This window comes from Serinus canaria, chromosome 7, assembly GCF_022539315.1.
Source record: "Serinus canaria isolate serCan28SL12 chromosome 7, serCan2020, whole genome shotgun sequence".
NCBI lineage: Eukaryota > Metazoa > Chordata > Aves > Passeriformes > Fringillidae > Serinus > Serinus canaria.
The window spans coordinates 29,739,876-29,762,027 of record NC_066321.1 but is presented as its reverse complement, the minus strand read 5'-3'; the positions used below and the strand labels follow the sequence as shown (position 1 = coordinate 29,762,027).

General features: G+C 35.3%; 1 protein-coding gene across 2 annotated transcripts in view; it reads left to right on the top strand.

Annotated features, from left to right (window-relative positions):
* GLS (glutaminase) overlaps window positions 1-22,152 on the top strand; it is a 59,428-nt gene that overhangs the window by 5,655 nt on the left and 31,621 nt on the right. For both annotated transcript variants that reach the window (XM_030241568.2, XM_030241569.2), the window contains exons 2-9: window positions 2,735-2,831; window positions 3,322-3,443; window positions 8,415-8,544; window positions 9,261-9,340; window positions 10,933-11,096; window positions 14,006-14,064; window positions 21,516-21,548; window positions 21,780-21,838. In XM_030241568.2, the coding sequence (XP_030097428.1) occupies window positions 2,735-2,831; window positions 3,322-3,443; window positions 8,415-8,544; window positions 9,261-9,340; window positions 10,933-11,096; window positions 14,006-14,064; window positions 21,516-21,548; window positions 21,780-21,838 (744 nt within the window). The remainder of the gene's footprint in view (window positions 1-2,734; window positions 2,832-3,321; window positions 3,444-8,414; window positions 8,545-9,260; window positions 9,341-10,932; window positions 11,097-14,005; window positions 14,065-21,515; window positions 21,549-21,779; window positions 21,839-22,152) is intronic.

The following is a 22,152-nucleotide window of genomic DNA, read 5'->3' as shown; positions in this document are numbered from 1 at the left end:
TTTCCACTTAATTTGACTGTGAAAATTGCAAGTTCCCTGACCTGAAAAACAGCTTTTTATGTGTGTGGAACAGAATTATCTTGCTAAGTGTGTTCACAGTGCCAAAACACATCTTTTAGGTTAAGCAAACATCAGTTACTGACATCACTGATCTGATAAACTGCAGAGCAAGCCTTTTCACCCCTATTTAGCTGATAAACTTTACCAAAAGATGGACTATTTGACAAGAAGCAATTTTCTGTAAATATATTGAATGTCATTCTCTTTGCTTTGGTTGTCTGTGCAGCTCCATTGTTTAACTAGGCTGAGTGACCCAATATTGAACAACAGCAGATGTGAAAGATATGAAAACTACGTTGAGAGATTTTCTGCTGTGAAAGGTGCACGTCTGTAAAATAGATTAAAATCGTATGAAGACGCAGGTAAAATCTTTGTGAAATGGCTGAAGTATTTTTCTGCATCTTTCCAGACAGAAATTCTGTACTTGGAACTGCTGTAAAATTGAGTAATTGCTCAGAAATGTGTGATTAAATAGGTTATCAGTTAACATTTCTCAGTGTGTTTGCTGGCTGGTTTTGCCAGAATGAAATAGGAAAGTTTCCTCTACCAAACCTTAAGCAGTCTAGGAATGACTTGTGTAGCAGAGACATTCCTTAAAACATGAAATCTTGGTGTTTTGGGGAGCTCAGTTGAATGCTTTGTGTAAATGATGAATATGTAGGGGTGTAGATGATGTAACTTAGTGTAACTTTTAAAATTAGTTCCCTACAGAATTAGGATGCAGACATCCTAAAGCTTTAGTTGCTGTGTTGGCACTTCTGGTTCTGTTGGCTTGACTGGACATACTGTCCCCAAAGGGTTGAAAATCAAACATGCTGCCTGGAAGACCTGAATTTTCTTTAGCAAAGGACTGCTCAGTAATTTGCTTGAGGTAGTTGCAAGCGTTTGTCTTGGTTGAATTGCCAGCCTGTCTGTGCATTAGTCAGCCAGCATAATTTAAATTAAAAAAAAAAAAAAAACTAGACTGTAAGACAAGGAAAGTTCTGTTGGCTTACAAAGCTGTCTTCTGTTCTTAGTATGTAAGTACAGGGTTTTAAATTGGAAAATGAGAGGTGATATTTTTTACTACTGGTTTTCACAGCTAGTTACCAGGAAAGGAGGGAGGCAAGGGCAATCTAGAGGTTGTCTTAAATTTCTAAGGGTATTTGAGTACAATCAGATTTTTATTAAAAATAATCATAAATCTGACTTGTGTAAGTATTGGGAGAGGAGAGGATTAAACGTCAGTCAGTGAGATTGCACTGGCCTATCTAGGGTCTGTGCTCAGCTGTAACATTTTATTTTTGCAGTTGTAATCCTTTTATTCAAAGAACTACCAATCTCTTGAAAACTTCAATGACTAGAATTTGGATCCACTTTTTGTAAACACATGCATAAATGCATAAAAATACATAAATTGCCACTGAGCATTCTAGTTTCAAGAAATAGTTTCTCTGTTACTGTATACTAACAAAGTATTGTCAGTATTAATAGATTATAAGATAGACCTTTAAAACTGGTGGTTAAAATAAGGTAAGACTGCATACTTTGCATTTTAGTTACTATCTACATATTTTTTTTTCTTTTGGTTTTATGTATTTTGTTTGTCAAACATTGGAGCATTGGCTTTTTTTTTGTCTGGAAACAAACCTGGGCACTTCAGGTGACCAAAGAATTGGAATCCCTTTGCTGTCACTGCCCCTCTCAGTCTGGAAGTGTAGTGGGCACTGCTTCGAGGGCAAGTGTAAAGACTTGGGCTCCTGCCTACTGCAGGGTGCTTTGGAATATCAAGGAACATTTTTATATTTTTTACATGTTAAGTCTGTAAACTTCAAAGGAAAGAGAAAGCTGTCAGTACTAGAACTTTCTGTCTTAGAAGGAATCCGAGTGCTTGGTTTGGTAGGTTTCCTTCAGATTTCTCATGAAATGGAGATGCAGGTAATGAAAAGCTGCAGGGTAGGGGAAGCATATCTGAGTGGAATAGGTAACACCTGGGACCCTTGGAGAGTGGTGTGTTTACACTGATAAGCACAGTGACCATTAAAGGTGCATCTACACTGGGTTTACTTAGCTAAGTAGGTGTGATGAGAGTCACTCCTTCTGCTTCAGGTGCTCTATTATGCTGCAGATGGCTTTGCCTGTTTCATGGTAACTGATGGAGCTTACATAAGCTTCTAGAAGGATAAGGGCTTTAGGATCCTCTGTGGAGTCCTGAAAATGGGATTGTTTTGAAGAAAATAGCACACATTTATCCTTTCCTTCTCTTTCCTGTAGAACAGTTGGGTTAGTATGCTCTACAACTTCATTATGAGGCATATACATCCTGGAATCTTAGTTTTTATCCTCTGCAAGTAACATACCTATCCTTGGTAACATCAAAAAGAGGGATATGTGATTAATCTGCTACCAAAAAAACATAAATATAATCTTAGTGGTAAATGTGTGACAGTAAAAATGTGACTGAGTTGCAGTTAAGGATGTTTGCTACTGTAAAATCTATGTATGCTGCTTATAATATTACAAATTATTTTTCTCCTTGAAGTCTAACTATGCTTTGTGTTCACTGATGAAAACGTTCTTTGAAATTAGTGGTAGCAGTGAAAATGTGTTTCCCTGAGAATAATGCAAAAATGTGTATAAATAAAAATAGGCACTAAAATAATCTCTGCTTTTTTTTTTTTTTTCTGTTTTTCAGTAAAATTAAACAAGGTCTCCTTCCCAGCTTAGAAGATCTGCTCTTCTATACTATTGCAGAAGGACAAGAAAAAATACCAGTTCATAAATTCATAACTGTAAGTTTACTGCTCCAAAGTGCTGTATGAAAGCTGACTACTGCAGGGTTATTTTAACATTTTTAATGCAAGAATGCAAAGAAAGAATTTCTGTTGTACATATTTATCTGTGGGAAGGAATGTATTGTCCCCCCCCAGTGCTGTTTCTGTAGTTAAGTAAGAGAATCAGTATATTAATGTTATTATTCACTTCTTTGATGTGCAAAAAGAGTATGCTTGAAAGCAGCTGTGCCTGTGGCATGCCTCGGTAGTGTTTGTGCTTGTGTAAAATCTGCTTGGAGCACTGGATTTCAAATAACATTAATGTTTTGACATAAAATGCAGCCAAAATGACCAAAGGAAATTGCTAAAGAATCAGTAAAGTGTCACAATGTCTCTGTTGATGATGCAGTGGCAGATCTCTTAGAGTGATAATGCTGAGCAGTAGATAACTTGATTGTAACAGCAATCTTTTCACTTAGTAATAAAAATTACTGTTTTATTGTAACAGGCACTCAAATCTACAGGATTACGTACATCTGATCCTCGATTGAAAGAGTGCATGGATATGCTAAGACTGACTCTTCAGACTACTTCAGATGGTGTTATGCTGGACAAAGACCTTTTTAAAAAGTAAACCTTCTGTCAGTTATGTGACTGTATAATTCTGACTGAATGCTGTCTGTGTGTTACTGAGTGCAGTCTTGAGGAGAGGCATGAGGTATATATAAATCGATTAGAAAGGGACTCAAACACACCCTCCTGATGCTCTTTTGCTAAAAGTTTGTTCTCAAATTCCATGCAGCAGACAGGCTGTGTGATCCCCACAAGAGCTTAACGAGTCAGTGTTGTTTGCATGTGTGTCTGACCCCATACTGCAACTCCTGGTCAGATGCCAAACAAAATTAATTGATGCAGCATGAAGTGTTTAGTATGATTACATAAAACTGCTGTCTCTCTGTATTGTCAGTTTTTAATCTGAAGTTCAGGATGCTGCTTTTGTGTGGCAAGATGTTCAGTGCATGCATGTAATTCTAAAAATGAGTGTGAGGAAAATTTTAAGATGGGTGGAAATGAGAGGGGTTGGATTGCAAACTTGGTCTGTTTTGGGATAGATCTGTGTCCTGCATTTTAGTGATGCTTTTGTTTGGTTATTTTTAGCAAAGTCTGTACTCAGCTGAAAGTATAAGCACTGTTCATTTCAGTCACCCTCCTTTGCTCCTCTACTTGCAGCTTTTGTGTGCCAAAAGACTGGAAATGTTCAGGCTCTTAAATTTTGAAATGAAATTTTTAGACTACTTTTCTGCCTGCATTTTTATTCCATTTTCAGGGTAAATCATAATACCTAAAACTTATTTGCACATACAATTTTCTAAGTATATATATATAATACATCTATTTTATGTACATACAGGTATTTAAGATATATATAGCATATATATATAGTATATGCTTATAGCATATATGTAGTATATGCTTATGCTTATACTAGGTATTGACATAGTTTATGTAAGTGTATATATATGTGTATATATACACATATATATATATATATATATACACACACATACATACATACATGCATACATACACACATTTTTGGAAATAAATTGAGAAAAAGTTAATGTCTGTGTGTGCAACAAAAAGGCCAGTCAACTCCTTAAGCACATGAATCTTTACCTTACTTTTTAAAGGTCCAGCATGGACTAACTTTACTCCTGTGTTAAGTTCTAGACCAGGTCTTCACTGTTTTTATTGTCAGCAGAGTAAGAACTCTAAAATTGTTAGATTCAGAAACCTTCCTGGGTGCATGGATGGATTGGAAAGAAAATTCATTTGCTGTTATCTGTTCCATTTATACTAAAAGGCTTATTTGTCACAGTAAACTGAATTATGTTTTAGGCAAGGGCTCTTCATTTGAAAAAGAATTTCTTTCTAATTAGCAGGATTATCTTATGTTCTGTGTCACGTCTCTGGGGTTTGATTCTCTGTGTGAGGAGAGTAGTTATTACTATAACAATTTGTGGAAAGCTTATATTATTGCTTCTTGTGTAGGAAGGGTTTTGAACGTGAATCTTGTTTCAAATAGCAAGTTTTTCTTTGCAGTAGCAGAAGGTTCCTTTGTAACCATTTTTGTAAATTAAAACCCCTGAACTTCAGTTCCCTGTTCCTTGTAGGGACACTGCATTTGTTGTGAAGAGGCTTGCACAGGGTTCCCTATATTTTCTTCTATGAGTGTTTAAGGTGTGAAATACAATAATGTATCGAGTCAGCTGTACTTAGCTCAGGACTTGAAAGCTTCAGTTCCCAAAACAAAAGTCAATGGTGTAGTTCTCTTGAATTTGAATCCAAAGTTGCCAGATCAAATAAAATATCAAGGTTAAGTGATCTGGAGTGGTGGTGGCATAAGCTTGATGAAATCAATCAAGTCCAGTAGAAAATATGTGTAAAATACACCAGCTCATCTGTATTGTCTGTCATTCTGTATGCCTTTTTAGTGGTTCTAAACATTAGGCTCAAATTCGACTAAAATTGTATTATTTTGAAGCTTTTTGGATTTTCAGCACTCTCCACATTAGAAAGAATCTCTATGTTACGGGCAGAACAACTTGGAGTTTTAATCTTTCATCTGCAAAATTTCTTGAGTTGATGTCTGGGCTGCAGATTTCAGAGAGAGTGTTGATTAATTAATGAATTAGCTGTTAATGTTGCGTTTGTAATGTGATGTGGTCTTTGCAGGGTGACACCAGGCTGCTAATGAAAGCAGTGCAACATGCTGGTTAGCTTGCTATGAGAATTTTTTTTCTTTCTATTTTTTTCTATTTTGGTACTACTTAATATAATAGTACTCTGTTGTAGTAATAGTACTCAACAATTCATCTGTTATTAGATGAAACTTGGGCTGCTTTGTGTAGGGAAGCAGTAATAAGCAATCTGAGTCAGAACTTGGAAAATAATAGACAAACCTAACAAGGTGGTAAAGGAAACAAAGTGATCCTAACTTTGTGCTAAAGAGCAAAGATGCAATTTCCAAAACCCCTCAAACTGTTGCTTTCAAAGTTGATTATACAAGTGACTGACAGTTAATATTGATCATGAGACTTGCAGCCTAATCTTCCTAACCAAAATGTATCAGGAAAATTATAGTTTGAAATGACATTTTTTAAAGTGAGGCAAGAAATGTTTGGATTGGGATTTGGCAAGAGAGTTCTGGGGTTTTCTCAGGCTGAGATTGTAAAGTTTGTTGAAATGGAAGAATGTAAAGTAGAGCTTTTTAGTGTACCTATCCTGAACACCACTAAACTTTGTGAGAGTTCAGGGCCAAGTTGTTCACAATATTTGACTGTACAAAGGTTTTTATTTATCAGTATAATTATTTACTTAAATTCCTCCCTGTGATGTTCTCCTATTGTTCCACTTCTTCAGGGCCTGAGGCCATCCATCTCCAGAGAGTTACCTGGAACATAATTAGTTAATTACTTCGGTGGGAGGAGATGTCAGCTACAGAAATTTAGAGGCTGTCTTGGCTCAAGTCCTGGCTGACTAAAAACTGTCAGTCCTGTTTACAGTCCTGTTAAAGGGAAGCCCAAGAACTCTGTTATTTTGTCCATGCACCTACTGTTCTGAATGCCCATCTAGATTACTAGATTTAAGTTAGTTTGTAAATTCATAGGATTCTGTTGGCTTAAGGAGTACCAGGATAAATACCCAGATGATGACCTTGGCTGAGTCTGGGAAAAATTGGTATATAAGTAATATAAGTAATGTCCTTCACCAGCACAGCCGTTTCTGTAGTGAGTTTTAATCCCTACATTAAAAGGATTGAACTGCTGAAGTGAGCATCGTAGGCTTGGAGTAAATTTTAAGTGTATATAAATGCCCTTCTTGTTTCAGAAACATAGTGTGATCTTAAGAGGACTGTATTTCAGTGCATCCTGCCTTCTTGTTTTCCAGACTTTGTATTGAATTGTTCTGAAAGGTTTGGGTGAGCTTCAGATATTTGTTTTTTCTTGTAGGAGTGCTTAATGCTGCCCAGGTAGTACAGACAATGTAGAAGTGCATCTGAAGTTTGAACCTAGTGCATGTTATGTTGTTACTCCTCCTGCACACATAGCTGCCATCAGTGTTATTAATTACTTTTGAAAAGGGGTTTTGCACCTGGAGTAGGTGACTGTAATTGGAAGCTGCTGGGAACAAAAGCAAACAGCGGTTTTTGCAAGATACAGAAAAAAAAAAGATTGTAACAAAAACAACTCAACTGCAATTTTCACACAGGGTAAGAAAGTGTATTACAGACCCAGTAAGGTGACTGTATATCGGAAACTTCACAGTTTCACTTTCGGAGAGTAGTGCTTATCAGCATTTGAAATGTGTATCAGCTGAATTTAAGATAAAGTCCTCGAAGTAGGAGGAGTTTAAAGACTTGGAAAAAGAAGGGGGATTCAAAGGGAGGATAATTCTGTCTCTTCACTGGTCTTCACACACCTTCATTTTGAACCGATGATGACTTTTAATACTAGGATTATTGAAATATCTATTCTAAGTGAAAACATTTCCCTAATTTTTTTTTTTTCTGATTAAGTCCTAATTGGAAGATATGCTCTTCTTTGTAGCATGTGCCTAGATGTTCTTTACCTTCCATTTGCCATTAACAGTGTGTGTCTGCTTCTGTCAACACTGCCAGAAGGCCGGTGTGAAGGTGTTAACTGTTTGTTTGCTGTGAAACCTGCCTTTGCCCTCCTTGCCCTGGGATGGGGCTGTTAATACCTTTTATCAGGTCATATTTCAACTGACTTGATAATAGCTGCCAATTGCTCTCCTCTCTCTCCCACAGACACACCACTTTCAGCGTGTCTCAGTTTGTGTTTTCATCCTTCCTTCTGTTTGTCCTAGATAAGTCTTTTCCTTTTTACCTCATCGGTTTTTTCGGTTTTTGGCTGTCCCAGATGGGCTGAGCTCAGAGGTGTGGCTGATAGTGTAACTGTGTTTGCTGGGCTAAAAGGCAACAGAGATTCCTTGAGTGCTGCAGATTTGAAAGAAGAAACTTGAAGCACAGCTCACTATTAACTTTTGCTTAGTGCAGGAGATGTTATCAAGTTTTTCCACTTATTTTTTTCTTATTAAGAGAATGTGTGGAATCACATTCCAGTTTGGTTTGTTGGCAGTGTTCTCACCTCAGTGGTGAAAGAGTGAAGTGAGAGAAAGCAACCCTGAACCTACCAAGTCTGATTTAGCTCTGAAATTAGCCCTTTTTTAGACAAGGACTGGGTTAGATAAACTTCAGATAGTTTGATCCCAAGAATTGGGTGTTTTAGATCCCTTTTGCAAGCTGACGTGCTACTTGAAGGCAGATTGGTAATACCTTGCAGTACAGCTTCACAGTCTAAACTTCAAAAGAGCTTGAAGTAGAAAGGAATAAAAATGCATGCAGTAAAGCTATTACAAATAATTTAAAAAAATGGAGTGGCAAATTGGAAAAGTAATATAGACTCGTTTTCTTAGGCATGTAGCTTCAAGGGACGGAAGGTCCTAATTAAATAACATGTAATTGCTTTTTGACAGTACATTGTCAAGGCACTAATAAATGTTTTTCACTTTTTGCAGGTGTGTACAGAGTAATATTGTGTTGCTTACTCAAGCTTTCAGAAGGAAGTTTGTCATTCCAGATTTTATGTCGTTTACTTCCCATATTGATGAGCTATATGAAAGTGCTAAAAAACAATCTGGAGGAAAGGTAACCTCTTTGTAGATTCAACTTCAAACTTCTGTAGATTTTCAGTATTAACCAAATGCATCATTTGTTAAGTAGATAGATCTTTATTAACATTTTTAGCAAAATTAAACTGGTAACTTGAAAGAGTTTTGATGGTCAGTTATGCCTGCAGTTTGTTAACTGTGTTAGAAATCCAGTTCACAGCCTCTAAGAATCTTGTAGCATTTTGATGTTGGAATATGAAAATAGCATTATTCTTTCTTTATTTTACATAAAGTATGAAACTGCTGTATAATTTGTCAGACTACAGTTAGGCTATAGAAAAATTATGCAGCTCTACACATCTGTCTGGATTGTGTGGAGAAAGTAATTGTTAATATTGCACACTGGTTAGTAAATAAAACTTATTCTGGTGCTTATTTTCAGTAAATCAGTTGAAAAATCCCAGAATGTGTTACAAATAAAAATTTTTATATTATTTGAAAATTATGGACATGCTGTTATACAGAATACAGATACCTCTCTGAATGTACTGAAAATTTTACTTAGAAAAAATGTTTTATTTGATAACGATCTAGTGAACATAATTATTTCTAATGAAATTTTAGATATACCAGGTGATAATTTGTAGAATAAATCAGTTGTGCCTTGTATGTTCTTTCCACTGATATTTATTAATGTAGAGTTAAGTATTTTGGATATTGTAATGTGTCTCTCTTTATTTCACACTATGATAGGTTGCTGACTATATTCCCCAGCTGGCCAAGTTCAGCCCCGATTTGTGGGGGGTGTCACTTTGCACCGTGGATGGACAGAGGTACATTGTAACTTCTACATTTTGTTCTTGGAATAGTTGAAGGAAAGGTAGAGGCCATGCTTCTGTAGCAATAATGTTTGGAAGTGGAAAAGCTTTGTCTAAGCTGTGCATCAAGCTGTATAACTTTCTGTGTAGGTCACAATGTACTTAAGTGTTAGCTCCTTCTCTGCATTTTAATGTTTTCACTGTAACATTGTTATATAATCTGTGTGTCACTGAAGAAGTGCAGATTCATCTTCTTTAAAAAGAAAATGGAGATGTGGGCACTGGACAGAGCTGAATACGGTTTTGCTTTTCAGGTTTATCAAGCTTTCCCCTGTAAGGTTGTATGTAGGTCTTAGATCTAGGCAGAGTGATTTTATTTTTCTCAGTATTAGTGACTCAGAGTAGCAGAGACAGTTAGGAGCCTAGATGTGAAGGGATACCTTGCACCATCTAGCTGAGAAGTAACATGAGCCCTGTGTCTCCCTTTGTGAGTACACAATGCAAGGTGCTCCTCAGCTCTGCTGACCTGCAGTTTGCTGTGCTCCTACTGCAGGTTCTAGAGACTGTAATTTTTAGGTGTTGTGTTTGGGAATGGGGCATTCCTGAGAGCATCCACTTGCTTCTGGTGACTGTGGCTTGGAGTTCATTTTGGAGTTCATTTTGCCATGATCTGTTGAGATCCATATGTTTGCTTATAATTAGCCATATGTTCTGTAGTCTCAGGGGAGGAGCTGTAAAAGTGAGCAGAAGTATTTTTCATCTCCCTGTTTAAGGGCCTGAATTAGAATCTATTAATAGTAAAAAACCTTATACTTTAAATTGACATTTTGCTTTGTTTTGGATATTATGGGCTAATTAAAGTTCTTATAATTTTAATTTTTGTAATGCCTAATGTGTAATGTTAGCTTTTATAATTTCAGAATGGTATTGTGATTTTCAGTGAAGCCTTCTTGTGTTTTCTGCAAAGAACAGAAGCAAATCCACTCCTGATTTTGCCATCAGACAAGTGGCTGCTTCAAGCCTTGTGCTCTCTCTGGATGTGGCATATGCTGCTTGCATGAGTCACTCTTTGGTGCAGTCTGACAGAGATGCTGAAAGTAAACTTTCCAAAAGACAGCATGGAATAAGTGCTATATCTTTGCCTTTATTAAAGGCAATGTAAATATGGCCATTTGATTGTTGTTCTCAAATGGCAGAACCAAGCTGTAGCTCATTTTGTTTATATAGACATAAATCAGTATAGTGGCTCTGTCTGGGTCAGCTGTACCCTGCTGACTATGTGGGTTGCAATTGAGTAGGATAAGTGTAAGACTAGAGGTTTGAGGTGGTTTTTTTGCTCTGAACTTGTTTTTATTTTGTTACCTCTGCCATAGTCAGCACCTGACTTTGTTATGCTTGGCTTATGGAGTCAGTTGCTAAGACCTCTAAATCTCATTGTTATGTTCTTTAACATCAGACTCAGTGATAATATGCTTTGGCTTTTTGGGGTGTTTTTGTTAATAATCCTTGTATGTTGAAGGATAGATGAAGCATTTAACAATTTAACACTCTACTGCCATAGCTGACAAACAGGAAATTTCAAGCCTCTTCCTCTGTGTTTTTCCCAGGCATTCTGTGGGTGATACCAAAGTTCCATTTTGTCTCCAGTCCTGCGTGAAGCCTTTGAAATATGCGATTGCTGTCAATGACCTTGGCACAGAGTATGTGCACAGATATGTTGGTAAAGAGCCTAGTGGATTAAGATTCAACAAATTGTTCCTGAATGAAGATGGTAAGATATACATTATACTTAATAATGCAAATACTCAGGTTTAGGAAATTATGAGGCAAGCCTACACAGTTTTTTCAATCTTTTTGATTTTACGGTAGCCTCTTAAATATTATATTTGTATGTTCTGTCTTATTACTAGGCAGGGTCCCAGAATATTTTGCCATTAGTCACTTTTGCCTAATTTAGAATGCTAGTGAAAGATGTTTTATTATTTTTATTCTGTTTGCCAGTTGCTAAGCTGTAGGAAAACTCAGAGTTTTAACAGTGCAGGCATTTGAAATTTATTTTTATTTAGTTGAGTTGGTAGCAAGAGTTCCTTAATCTAGGCTTCTGTAAAATGATGGTGAAAGAATCAAAGATGTTAAATTGATTTTAAAAAACATATCACTTCTCAGCCTTCTGAGAAGCAGGTGCTGGTGCCAAAGGCCAGCACTGACTAGTTTCCAGAAGGCGAAATCTTCCCACAGTTTATTCTAAATGGAATTTCACTACTGATTCAAAACAATGTGTGTTATATTTTTTCCTGTCACAGGATTATTTTAGCAAGAATTTCTCCTACAGCACTTACCTAGATTATTCCTTTTTCATATTATATTAATTTTTAAGCATGGAAATGGTTTTTGTTTAAATTTTATGGGAAAAATTTGAGAAAGATGAGTCATGTAGCCTTAGAGGAAATACTGGATGTTATCTCTGAAACACAAATGTTTCTTCTAGTGGGTTTCTCTCAGTAAAAGAACAGACAATGTTTCCGTTGCCATGGTATTGCAATTAATATTTAATTACCAGCACAAGGCTTGGATGACATTTTTGTCAAGGACTGTATTGAATTCTGCCTTGAATATCTGTAGTATTAATATATTAATGATACCTAATTATATTGATTATGTTTTAAATGCATGCAAATGATTTACATAAAAATTATTTATTTATATCTTAAAATCCTCTTTCCATACTTAAAATTAAAACATATCTTTGCAATTTATTTCTTCTCTTTTATTATGTTAGTAAATGGTGATGAAATACCAATGTAGGAATATGTTGCCAAGAAAGGATTAAGCATTTTGTCAAGTTATGCTATCTTTTTTTCCAAATACAGTGTTGTACAATGTGAAGACTTGTCTTTCATATCCTACAAAAGCTCTACTATAAAAAAAGCTTTGATGGTGCTGAAAATTGCCTCTTAATTCCTTTGAACTAATATAGATATTCTATATTTTCTCTTTTTAACAACATGACAAAGTGTAGTAATTATTTTTTCCTTTTATTGCTACTTTTAAAATTGAACTATTGGAGAAGGTGAATTGTTGGGCTGTGGTCTTTTACATTACTGTTATACTTCAAGAGTGTTTATAAGGCTGTTAAGCATAAGAGAATCTGGACATTTGAAATTTTGACCAATGAACATGAAATTAATAGAGAAGACTTAATTGACATGATAAAAAATTTAGTTTTTAAGTATGTGCTTCTGTGGCTGATAGACATGAGGAAAAAGTGCTGGAACTGAGCTCTTTTACAGATGGTCTCTTTTACAGTCCTTAAGAAAAGATTAAAACAGAAAATAGAAGTCTAATAAATAGAATTCTAATCAATAGAAACATTTCAGTAATAGTGAGAGAAAGGGAGGTTGAGTTTTTCCAAGTAAAGGAAGAGGAGGGAAGAGAAGGATTTACAAGATTAAATCTACTCTTGTAGACTTAAACCACTGTATGAACTTCAGATATGTGGAGTATTTGTCAGTTTGACCATCCATAAATACTTTGAAGACCAGATTTGAAAATAAAAAAAAAAAAGGTACTTATCTATTTAATTACTAAATATTCAGACATAGCTAAATTTTGTGTTTGTAATCCATACTTTATGAAGGGATACACAGGTGTTTGAAAACTGTTTATGCATCTGAAGGTGTTTTTTCTCAACTATATGGAAGATTCCTAAAACAGGATATTCTTGCATTTCATTGTTTACTAGTATTGAGCTTCAGGCTGGAAAGAACGAAGAATGTTTTAAGACAGGTGTAAATTATAGCTAAAAATGCCAATTTACAACAAAAAGCTGTTGCTGTGTTGTGAGTATGATCTGTGCTTTGCCATGGAAATTTGGAAACTTGTACAGGCTTATGAATATTGACTTTTAAAACTTGTTTTTGAAGATTGACTGATAGTCATAGATAGAAAAGTGCCATTGACCATTGTGCAGGTTTTGAATCAGTATTTTTTCAGATTTGGAGGTAAAAGAACAGCAAATAAAGAATTCAAACCAGTCATGGTATTAATGTATTGAGAATTGTTTGAGGTTTTCAGATACCACAATGCTCAGAAGTCAACATCCTAGTTAAAAGGCACATCAAAAATGTTAGTTACAAAAGAAAAGGGTAATTTGTGGAAGGTAGATTATTTGGGAAAAGTAAGATGGCTGATGAGAAGTTTTTTAAAAAAAGGAGATACAAAAGAAGGTGATTTATTCAGCAACCAAGAACGACTTGGGAATGCAGAGATACTGTTAATATGGAGATCAGTGGGGAAAAAGGAAAGTGTAAGTGTAGCAGGTATGTGCAAGTCAGCTATGTATTAAGTTACATTCTTAAATGAAGAGGATTTGTAATTTTCAAGGCAAGAATATATACCAAACCAAATAATTTACTGGATTGTTCAGTAGCATAAGGCTGAGTAAGCTGTAAAATAATCTGTAAAATGTTGTGCTCAGAATTATAAAATATTGTGTATAGTGCTGGTTTACAGGATTTTAAAAATGTTTAAGATTATATAATTTCTATTCTGTAATAGTAGCTTTTCAGTCTTAAATCTTCATACTTAAATCTGGAATAATTTTTTGCTTAGGCACTTGACTGGTTTTGTTTGACAGTCATGTCTTGGTATATATTTGTAACTGAAAACTTTATTTCACAGACAGACCTCATAACCCTATGGTGAATGCTGGAGCAATTGTGATCACATCTTTAATCAAGGTAAAAAGTTAATTTTTAGTTTCTCTCTGAGTATTTTAGTAGAATGTAGAGAAGATGTCTTGTGCAGATTATAAACTGTGTTTGATTTTTGTCTGCAATATCTGATGGCACTTTACTCACTGCAGGTAGACAAGCTCTGATATTTTGGGAATTGTAACCCTTGAAATGAATGCAGTGTTAGAATAGTAGTTTCTAACAAGTATCAGGGCATTTGAAAAACTCTTTTTCCTTGATGGTATTAGATTTGTTTCCTATTTTAGCTGCGCAGCACTTGATATTCTCTTGAGAGTTTTGCCTTCTACTTGTTAACTGCTGAGGAAGTACATTTCTCAGGAATATACTTGATAGAACTCAGAAGTACATTTCTGTGTCTCTAAGTGCTCTTAAAGAGCATAAAGTTACAAGAGTATTTCTTGCAGTGCAGAAGAAATGAAAGATGCTACAATTTGTATAGGAGCAATGCTACTATATTTGAATGTCTGTCTTATGTTGAATTTGTGTGTTATTAACATCCTGCACCACTAAATTATGTTGAGCTTCTGTGGTACATAGTTGCTGTTGGGATGCAAGTGTGCTTTCATGAACTAGAGTGTTTGAAAACAGGTACTTATTTTGTCAAGCACACCAGCTCTGAATGACTTTACATCTTCAGTCCATAATCTTGATACTTTTGGAAAGCTGTATTTTATGTTTTTTGTAGAACAGCTCTATAAATGTTGAAGTTGTTAATGGCATAAACTCTATGTAATGTTAATGCTTGCCAGATACTTGACTTGTATTTTCTGCTGGTTTTAGTAGCCACAGGTACAAAGAATTTATTTTTTTTTTTCCTAAGGGTACCTGCATAGAATTCTGGGGAACATGTCAGTCCCCTGGGATTTTTGAGTAGTAAACTTGATACTGTTACTTCAGAGCTCAAAAAGTCTTGTTTACAACCTGTTTCTTGGTTGCATTTCCAAGTCCATTAGCTACAGTGTGTTTCCTACCCCCTATTTCCAAAACGTTGATTTTAAAATTACTTAGATCGTGATTTTCTGTTATTTTATATTTAAAGAAGGTGTAAGAACTCCTGCTTAAAGACATTTATCTTTGATAGCTGTAGGTGAAAGAAAATGGCCTTAAGTATGACAGGTAAATTTATTCACATTTAATATTTTTTAAAGGTTGACTGAGCATTGAAATTCACTTGGATAATAGTGAATTTTAAAATCTGACTTAACACATTTGTCTGAAATGTTAAAATGTTAGTCCAACTCCAACATGCCCTACTGATCCTAAGGCAAAACAAAAGCACGTGCCTCTTGAACAAGGCACACAGTTCTTGATAAATGGTGTACTTCTGAATAGATCACATGAATTTGTTTCATGCATGCAACTGTGGTATTTGTTAGAAGGATTGGGGGTTGCTTCTGCTGGGTGGCTTTTTTTTAACTTTTATTTGGGTTTTTTCTGTAATAAAGAGTATTGCATTGCACTAACATTTCTGCATGTGGTAACTGCACGTCTGGTGGACACGTGTCTGACTTATCACACCATTATTTGTTCTCAGTGTGATTAAAATGTAGATTTTCTGTACTGCTTTCACTAAGATACCGTTTATCACTTGAATAACTAACCAAGCTAAACACATTCTGAAGACAATTACATAGAGGGTCACCGGTACAAAACTACGTAGTACTTGTAATTTTTGTGAAGTAACTTTACAATCTGCAACTTAACATTATTGCTACTAACCAGTGAATTACATCATTCACATTTGTATTTGATCTAATATCAAACTTACCTTTTTTTCTGAAAAAGGTGGCTTCATTAACTCATGTTTTGCCCTCAATTCCTCTGCATTTATTCATTTGATTTAAGGTGTTAGTTGTCTTGAATACAGTGTATGGCTCTTAAAGGACAAGAAAATTTAAATTCACAGTGTATTGCAGATTTATCTAACACTAGCATGTTAAGAATTGCTGTATTTCATGGTTAAGAATGCTTTTACCTCCTCTGAGATTCATTATCTCTCTGAGAAAGACCTAAGAACTCTTTCAGGGTTCTCATACATTGTACTGAGTTGAGCAGCTGTTAGTAGATGTGATCTTGCACCCAGCTGTCCTTGGAGCCTGGCACAGATTATGAGTGTGGATGAGGGGTGATGCTTGGAATAATATATTATTATTAATAATCAGAATATATTAACATGTAGTATGTTAACATTTTAGGGGTAAAAAAGGCTCATAGCATCACATAGCCAGTTCTGTGTGCTGTCAGAATTTGGTGTTCCTGCCTTGAACCAGATCAGGGACCTAAACTGTAAAGTTACATTGCTTTGCAATCCATAGTAATAAATAATTAGGGGTATGTGCCTGTTAAGTTACAGGTTTGTTTGAGTTATTTAGGCATGGCTGTATCCTACTCCTGCCATCTTAAGTGATTTTCCAACTGCCCTGTGTTTGGGACTGTGCTGTATTTACATTTTGGTGCCTTAACCCCTGCCCCTGTTCTAATTGTGCCTGCATTACACTCCACAGACTGTTCCAGCAGTTTAAAGCATGTGTCTACAATAAAAATGCTTTAGCAAAACGGCATCCTGCAGGTCACTTTTAATGAAATAAAGTTTAAAAAAAGCCCACTGAGCACCTTTTCCCTTGTGGATAGTTGTACAGCCATTTGCCTGTATTACTAGTTATATAAATGGCATAGTTACAACAATTTTCAAATAATTTTTATCAAAAGAAAATTGTAGTGGCAATTACAGGAGTTTATGGAAAAGTGGTATGAGATAAAACAGTAATTTTTATCGTGTCTCCAAGGAAATACAGGTGCTTGAAGGAAAGTGATTCAACTCCTGTATGGATTTAGTGCAGATCCAGTGCAGCTTTCTGTACATCACATTGGCTGGGAAAAGTCTTTATTGCCCTGTAGTATGGATAGATTTTACTGCTTTGGTCTCTAGTTTTCTTAAACCTTAAACTCAATTCTCAAAGCTTGTCAACTCCAGGAATATCAGTCAGGAACTTCCCACTTCCACATTACCTTTACTGACTGCCACATTAGAAGTGCAGGTGAGAGGAAGAGTTCAGAGAGAAATATGTGGAAGAAGGCAGATGGCTGTGGGTGGAATCACCAGAGGACAAGGAATTAATCTGAAGTCATTTTTGTTGTATGTTTTAACATTCCATCTGTAGAGAAAAGTTTTCCTGACCTAACAGCAAAGGCTCAGGCAAATACAGCATCTTTAGATCTTCTAAGTGCTGGCAGCCACATGCAGGACCTTAGTGTGGACTGGAATGCTCATTGAAGGGAGCTGTGCTGAGGTCTTGAATTATGTGGGAAGCATTTAGACACGTTGGCAATAGCAAAATTCATAGCTGTTGCAAAAAATTTGGTGTACAAAAAAATGAAAATGCTGATCTTTCTCTAAAGAAAACTTAGTTCATTGGAAGCTTATTTTTTTAATATAAAACATGGAGAGAGTTGTGACATATTTAACAATTTTTAAAACATGCTGATAAATCACAAAATAAATGAGGTGAAGAGTAGTAGAAAAAACATGTCTAGCTGTGCCAAGGGTCTGTTTGCTGTCAGGATTCAGTTATTAGGAAACCTATGCAGTTACAGTTCAGTACTTGAGAGGTGGGAAAATGCATGGTTTATTTGACAATACAGTTACAATAAAGAGTACTGATTTAGCTTAATTGCTCTCTGCTGTCACTGGAGTTATCCTTCCTGAGAGACTGATGTGTAAATGTGCATACAAACCACGTTACAATGTGTTGGTGTTGTGATCTTCACTTTGGTGACCTTGTCTCTCTTCCTAGGTTACTAATTTGGGATAGAACTTACATCCATGTTCCTCTCCACTTTTTATTAAAACTCAAGTATATTGGATGTTATCTGACATAGAAGATGTAGTAGAAATACATGTGAAATACCATGTGTCAAGTGGTCACACTTGCACAGAAGTGAAGGATACAAAATAAAAATCTTACAGGTGTTTGAAATTTTGATAGTGTTGGTCTTAGGTCAAATCCTGTCTGTCACAGTGTACTCTCAAGTAGTTCAGAGCTGAAAATGGTACACTAAACTGTGAAGACACCAGTTGTCACAGAACAGGACCATCTTAACAAATAAAATATTAAAAGTGTGTAAGCAGAGAAAGCTAAAATAAAGACATTAGTAGTTAACTTCATGAAAAATGCAGACATGTTTAAAAAAGTTTTCTTGCACTCTGACATAGAATTATGGTTTTTTTTTTTTGTTTCTGGATGTTTTCATCACAGTATAGTGTAAGATTATAAATTCAGCTTTAAAATTTCCAGAAATTAATTTTTAAATAATCTTATTATTAGAAGATTATAAACTTCTCATGCTGCAGGTATTTTTAATAGCTTTGCTTAGGTTCAAAATTGAGAAATTGCTGTAACGAGAGACTCGTGGTAAGAGCTTATATAGTCTAACCATAGGAACAGTGTTGATCAATGAAAAGTGGCTAATATTAACTACTTTTCTAATAAATTTTGCCTAATTTAGTTGTTGCAAGCTCTGGTAAGTATCCATGGGTCTCTCTTTCCTATGTAGACATGTAGCCTTTGCAGCTGTTTATATGTTTTAGTAGAAATACAAGTAATACAGTACAAGTACCTTTTTTTTTAAAAAAAAGGGGAAGATCACTAAAACCTGACACAGTCAAAAAATTCAAATTTATGATTGACAGCCATAGTGTCCATTGGAGTTTTAAGTGTTTACAAAATTGGATTGAGCTGTCTTCTGAAAGTTTGAATTTTCTGCCTATCAAACTGCTTCAGTCTTGACATTGTAAATTTAATTTTGTATTCATTTAGAAACGTTTATTCATATGCATATACACACAAGCATGTATAAGTGTGTATATGAACATGTTCCAGTAAATGTACAAAGTGTTTGTGGAGTTTAGTGCATGGAATGTTTTCTTTGTTCTAGACAGGTTGAATTGCATCTGAACTTTAAAAATGCTATTTAAGAAATATTGTGCCCCCCAACTCACAGGTTTATACAGTCAAGCTTAAAATAAGAAGCACTTGTGGAAGAACAGAAGTTCCTTTGTCCCTTATATTTGTTTTAATTATTATGGAAAAGCTGCTCAGTACTCTGAATGTTAGGATTTGATATTTGCAATTGAATTTTAATCATAGAATGTGTGTTGCCACTGTGTCTCTCCAGCTTTTTAGGAGGAGCAGGACACCTCTGTCAGCTGCTGAAGAGGGGAAATAATCTCTTGGGGTTTTTAGTCATCATGCGTATGGAAGCAGAGTTTCTTATTTCAGTAACACGCTGTAGTCCATCCCTGCTGAGGTCTCCATCCTGTGATTGCTTGAGCAAATAGTTCAGGTGTCTGAGCAGTCTGCTTTCAGTGACAATGCTTTTGTGTGTGCTGTGAAATACCTCTGCAAGGGCGTGGAACATCAAGGACTAAAATCTCATCGTCTGGCTTAGTGTGCAGAAGATTTTCTTTCCCAAATACTAGTTGGGAACTTGAAAAGGAACCTTTTTTATAAGAAGTCAATGTGGGAAAAGTTTGCATTGAGTCTTTTGCCCACCAATTTTATGTGCTGCTGGTAAAGCCATGCTTTTGTTGAGGGAATATTTTTTTCCACTGGGCAGAACAAAAAAGTGAAGTATTATGTATTTATATTTTTGCAGAAAGCATGATCCCTTTCTCCCTCTTTTCTTTTTTTTTTTTTTAACAAAAGAACCTGTTTCAATTTATTATACATGTCTAACCATACAATTATCAATGCAGCATCCCATAACTAATGCTGACCCACTTTCCCAGAAAAAGATGTTCATTGTGCATTTGAAAGGTTAAAAAGGTTTTTGTGGTTTAAATGTTGTTACATATTTTACAGCATTAGGATCTATGGAATATTTTGACAACTGCAACAGTTCAATGAAGTTGGTAATTTCTTCTTTTAATTATTTTTCATTGAACAGATTTGGAGTTAAATTTTTAAGCTTTGTGTTCTGGTATATTATACAGGAACATTTTGATGAAATGTATCATGCATTTTTTTATCTAATTGAAAATTAGCTAGAGTTTATTGCCTTTAGGAGTAAGGTTATTAGCCTTTAAACAGAAGGTAACCACTGGCACATAATTTTGAGAGAACAGTGTGATGTTCCTTTCACCAGTGATTGTACGTGTGTGTCTGCACATCCTCTTGTAGCTGAGCTGAAGCATGGGCTTCCAAGATTACCTGCAACACCCTGATCCACATACAGAGTGGGAAATGAGACAGGCTTTATGCATTTCATTAAGTAAAACACTGGTTGATATAAAGCTTCTGTTTTTTCCACTTTCTTCCCCATCCCCACACTAAACACAGTACAAGTACTGTCTTGAATTGTTTGAGATTTGTTAGAGTCTTGTTATTCTAAATAGAATGTCTTTAATATTAAAATTTTGTATTCAAACATCTTCTCCAGATACATTGTTTCCACTTGTGTATGCGATGCCATTGGTTTTTAAACTGCCTCCAAAAATTCTACTTGGCTACTTAAAAAAAATCTAAAACTCCCCCCAGTGGACCAGGTGCTATTTTTTACCTTCCACTCCTCTTTGAATCTCTTTCAGTAGGAATTTGTGAAAGGTCACCTATCAGAGACCTGTAAAAAATTGATGTCTTTAACTGGCAGCTACTAAATTTGAGGATGTTCTTGAATGAGGGAGGAAAAAAAAAATCCTCAAAATAACAACCCTCATCCTCCCTGAAAAACCCAAACCAAGCCCACCCTAAGAATTAAGTTCCACTGTCATCCTCGTTAAGTTGGGTTTAGGTTTTCCTGTACATTGTTAGCACAGTGATGTGCCCTATGATGTGAAATTCTATTTTTCTAGCTGTTTAACAATTTTTAATAGGTAGGGCATTAATCAGATATTTTTCAATTAATTGCATTTATTTGCATAGTTAGGGTACCACTTCATTTGAAGTCTTCAGTCTAAATTCCTAGTATGGGCACTGGCTGTGGAAATATTTTAACTGAAGTAGCCTGAACCTCCCTATGCTCAGCTCTGTTGGTAATATGAGAATACCTTTGCCTTACTAATCTATAAAAAGTTAGTGTTTCTCCTGTAATTATCCTGTTTGTAGTTACTTTTGTATTTTTTGCTTTAGCTACTGCATTTACTTATGCTAAGCATGTAAAGTTGAATAGAGAGCACTTAAAATAAAACATACCTTTTCCAATTTAAATTAATCTCCAGCATCCAGGTGTTTAAGATGCATAGGTTTATTTAAATGATAATTAAAGATTTACTTACCTAACATTTAAATTTTTTCATTAATATATGAAGTGAGTGTAGTACCTTATTCTTAATTAGACTCATACCTTAGTTATGTGCATTAAAATCCTAATACTGTTAAGTGAAGTAACTTTGTTCCTTTGTTAACAATTTTTGTAAATTATTTTTTCTTTTCTTGCAGCAAGGAGCAAATAACGCAGAAAAGTTTGACTATGTAAGTTAACATTATAACTACTCTTTTTTAACTAACTTCAGTGGTAAAAGTTTCAAGATGGCAAGGGAATTGAAATTTTAGTAATAACCTGGCTTTTTTCTTTGTAGATTTACTCAGTTGTTTAAACATTTAGTGATTTGTATTGCATTTCTAAAAGGATGTTGTAAGATTTAGGGTAAAGATGGGTTGCAAGTTCATAATCTTGCTTTTCCTTGTCTTTATCCCTGACAGGTGATGCAGTTCATGAATAAAATGGCTGGTAATGAGTATGTTGGATTCAGTAATGCCACGTAAGTATTTTTTATTCGCTTTCTAAGGTTAGGTGGAAAGTGGTTCAGCTGATAACTGACATTTTGAGCTTATGGCCAAGTTCAGTTATTTACATTTCAACCAGCATGTCATCCCTTTTATTGGAGGGGGTCTTTCACTTAACAATTTACAACCAAAGTTGTGCATGTCTCTGACATTGGTGGGGCAAAATTTCACCTAAAAGTGTTGGCTACCTCTTTGAAAATGTCATTATTCTATCTTAGTGCTCTGTTGGTGCTATGGCAATGAGAGCTGTAAGTGCAACTCTTCTCTTCCTGGCGTTCATATTAAAAAT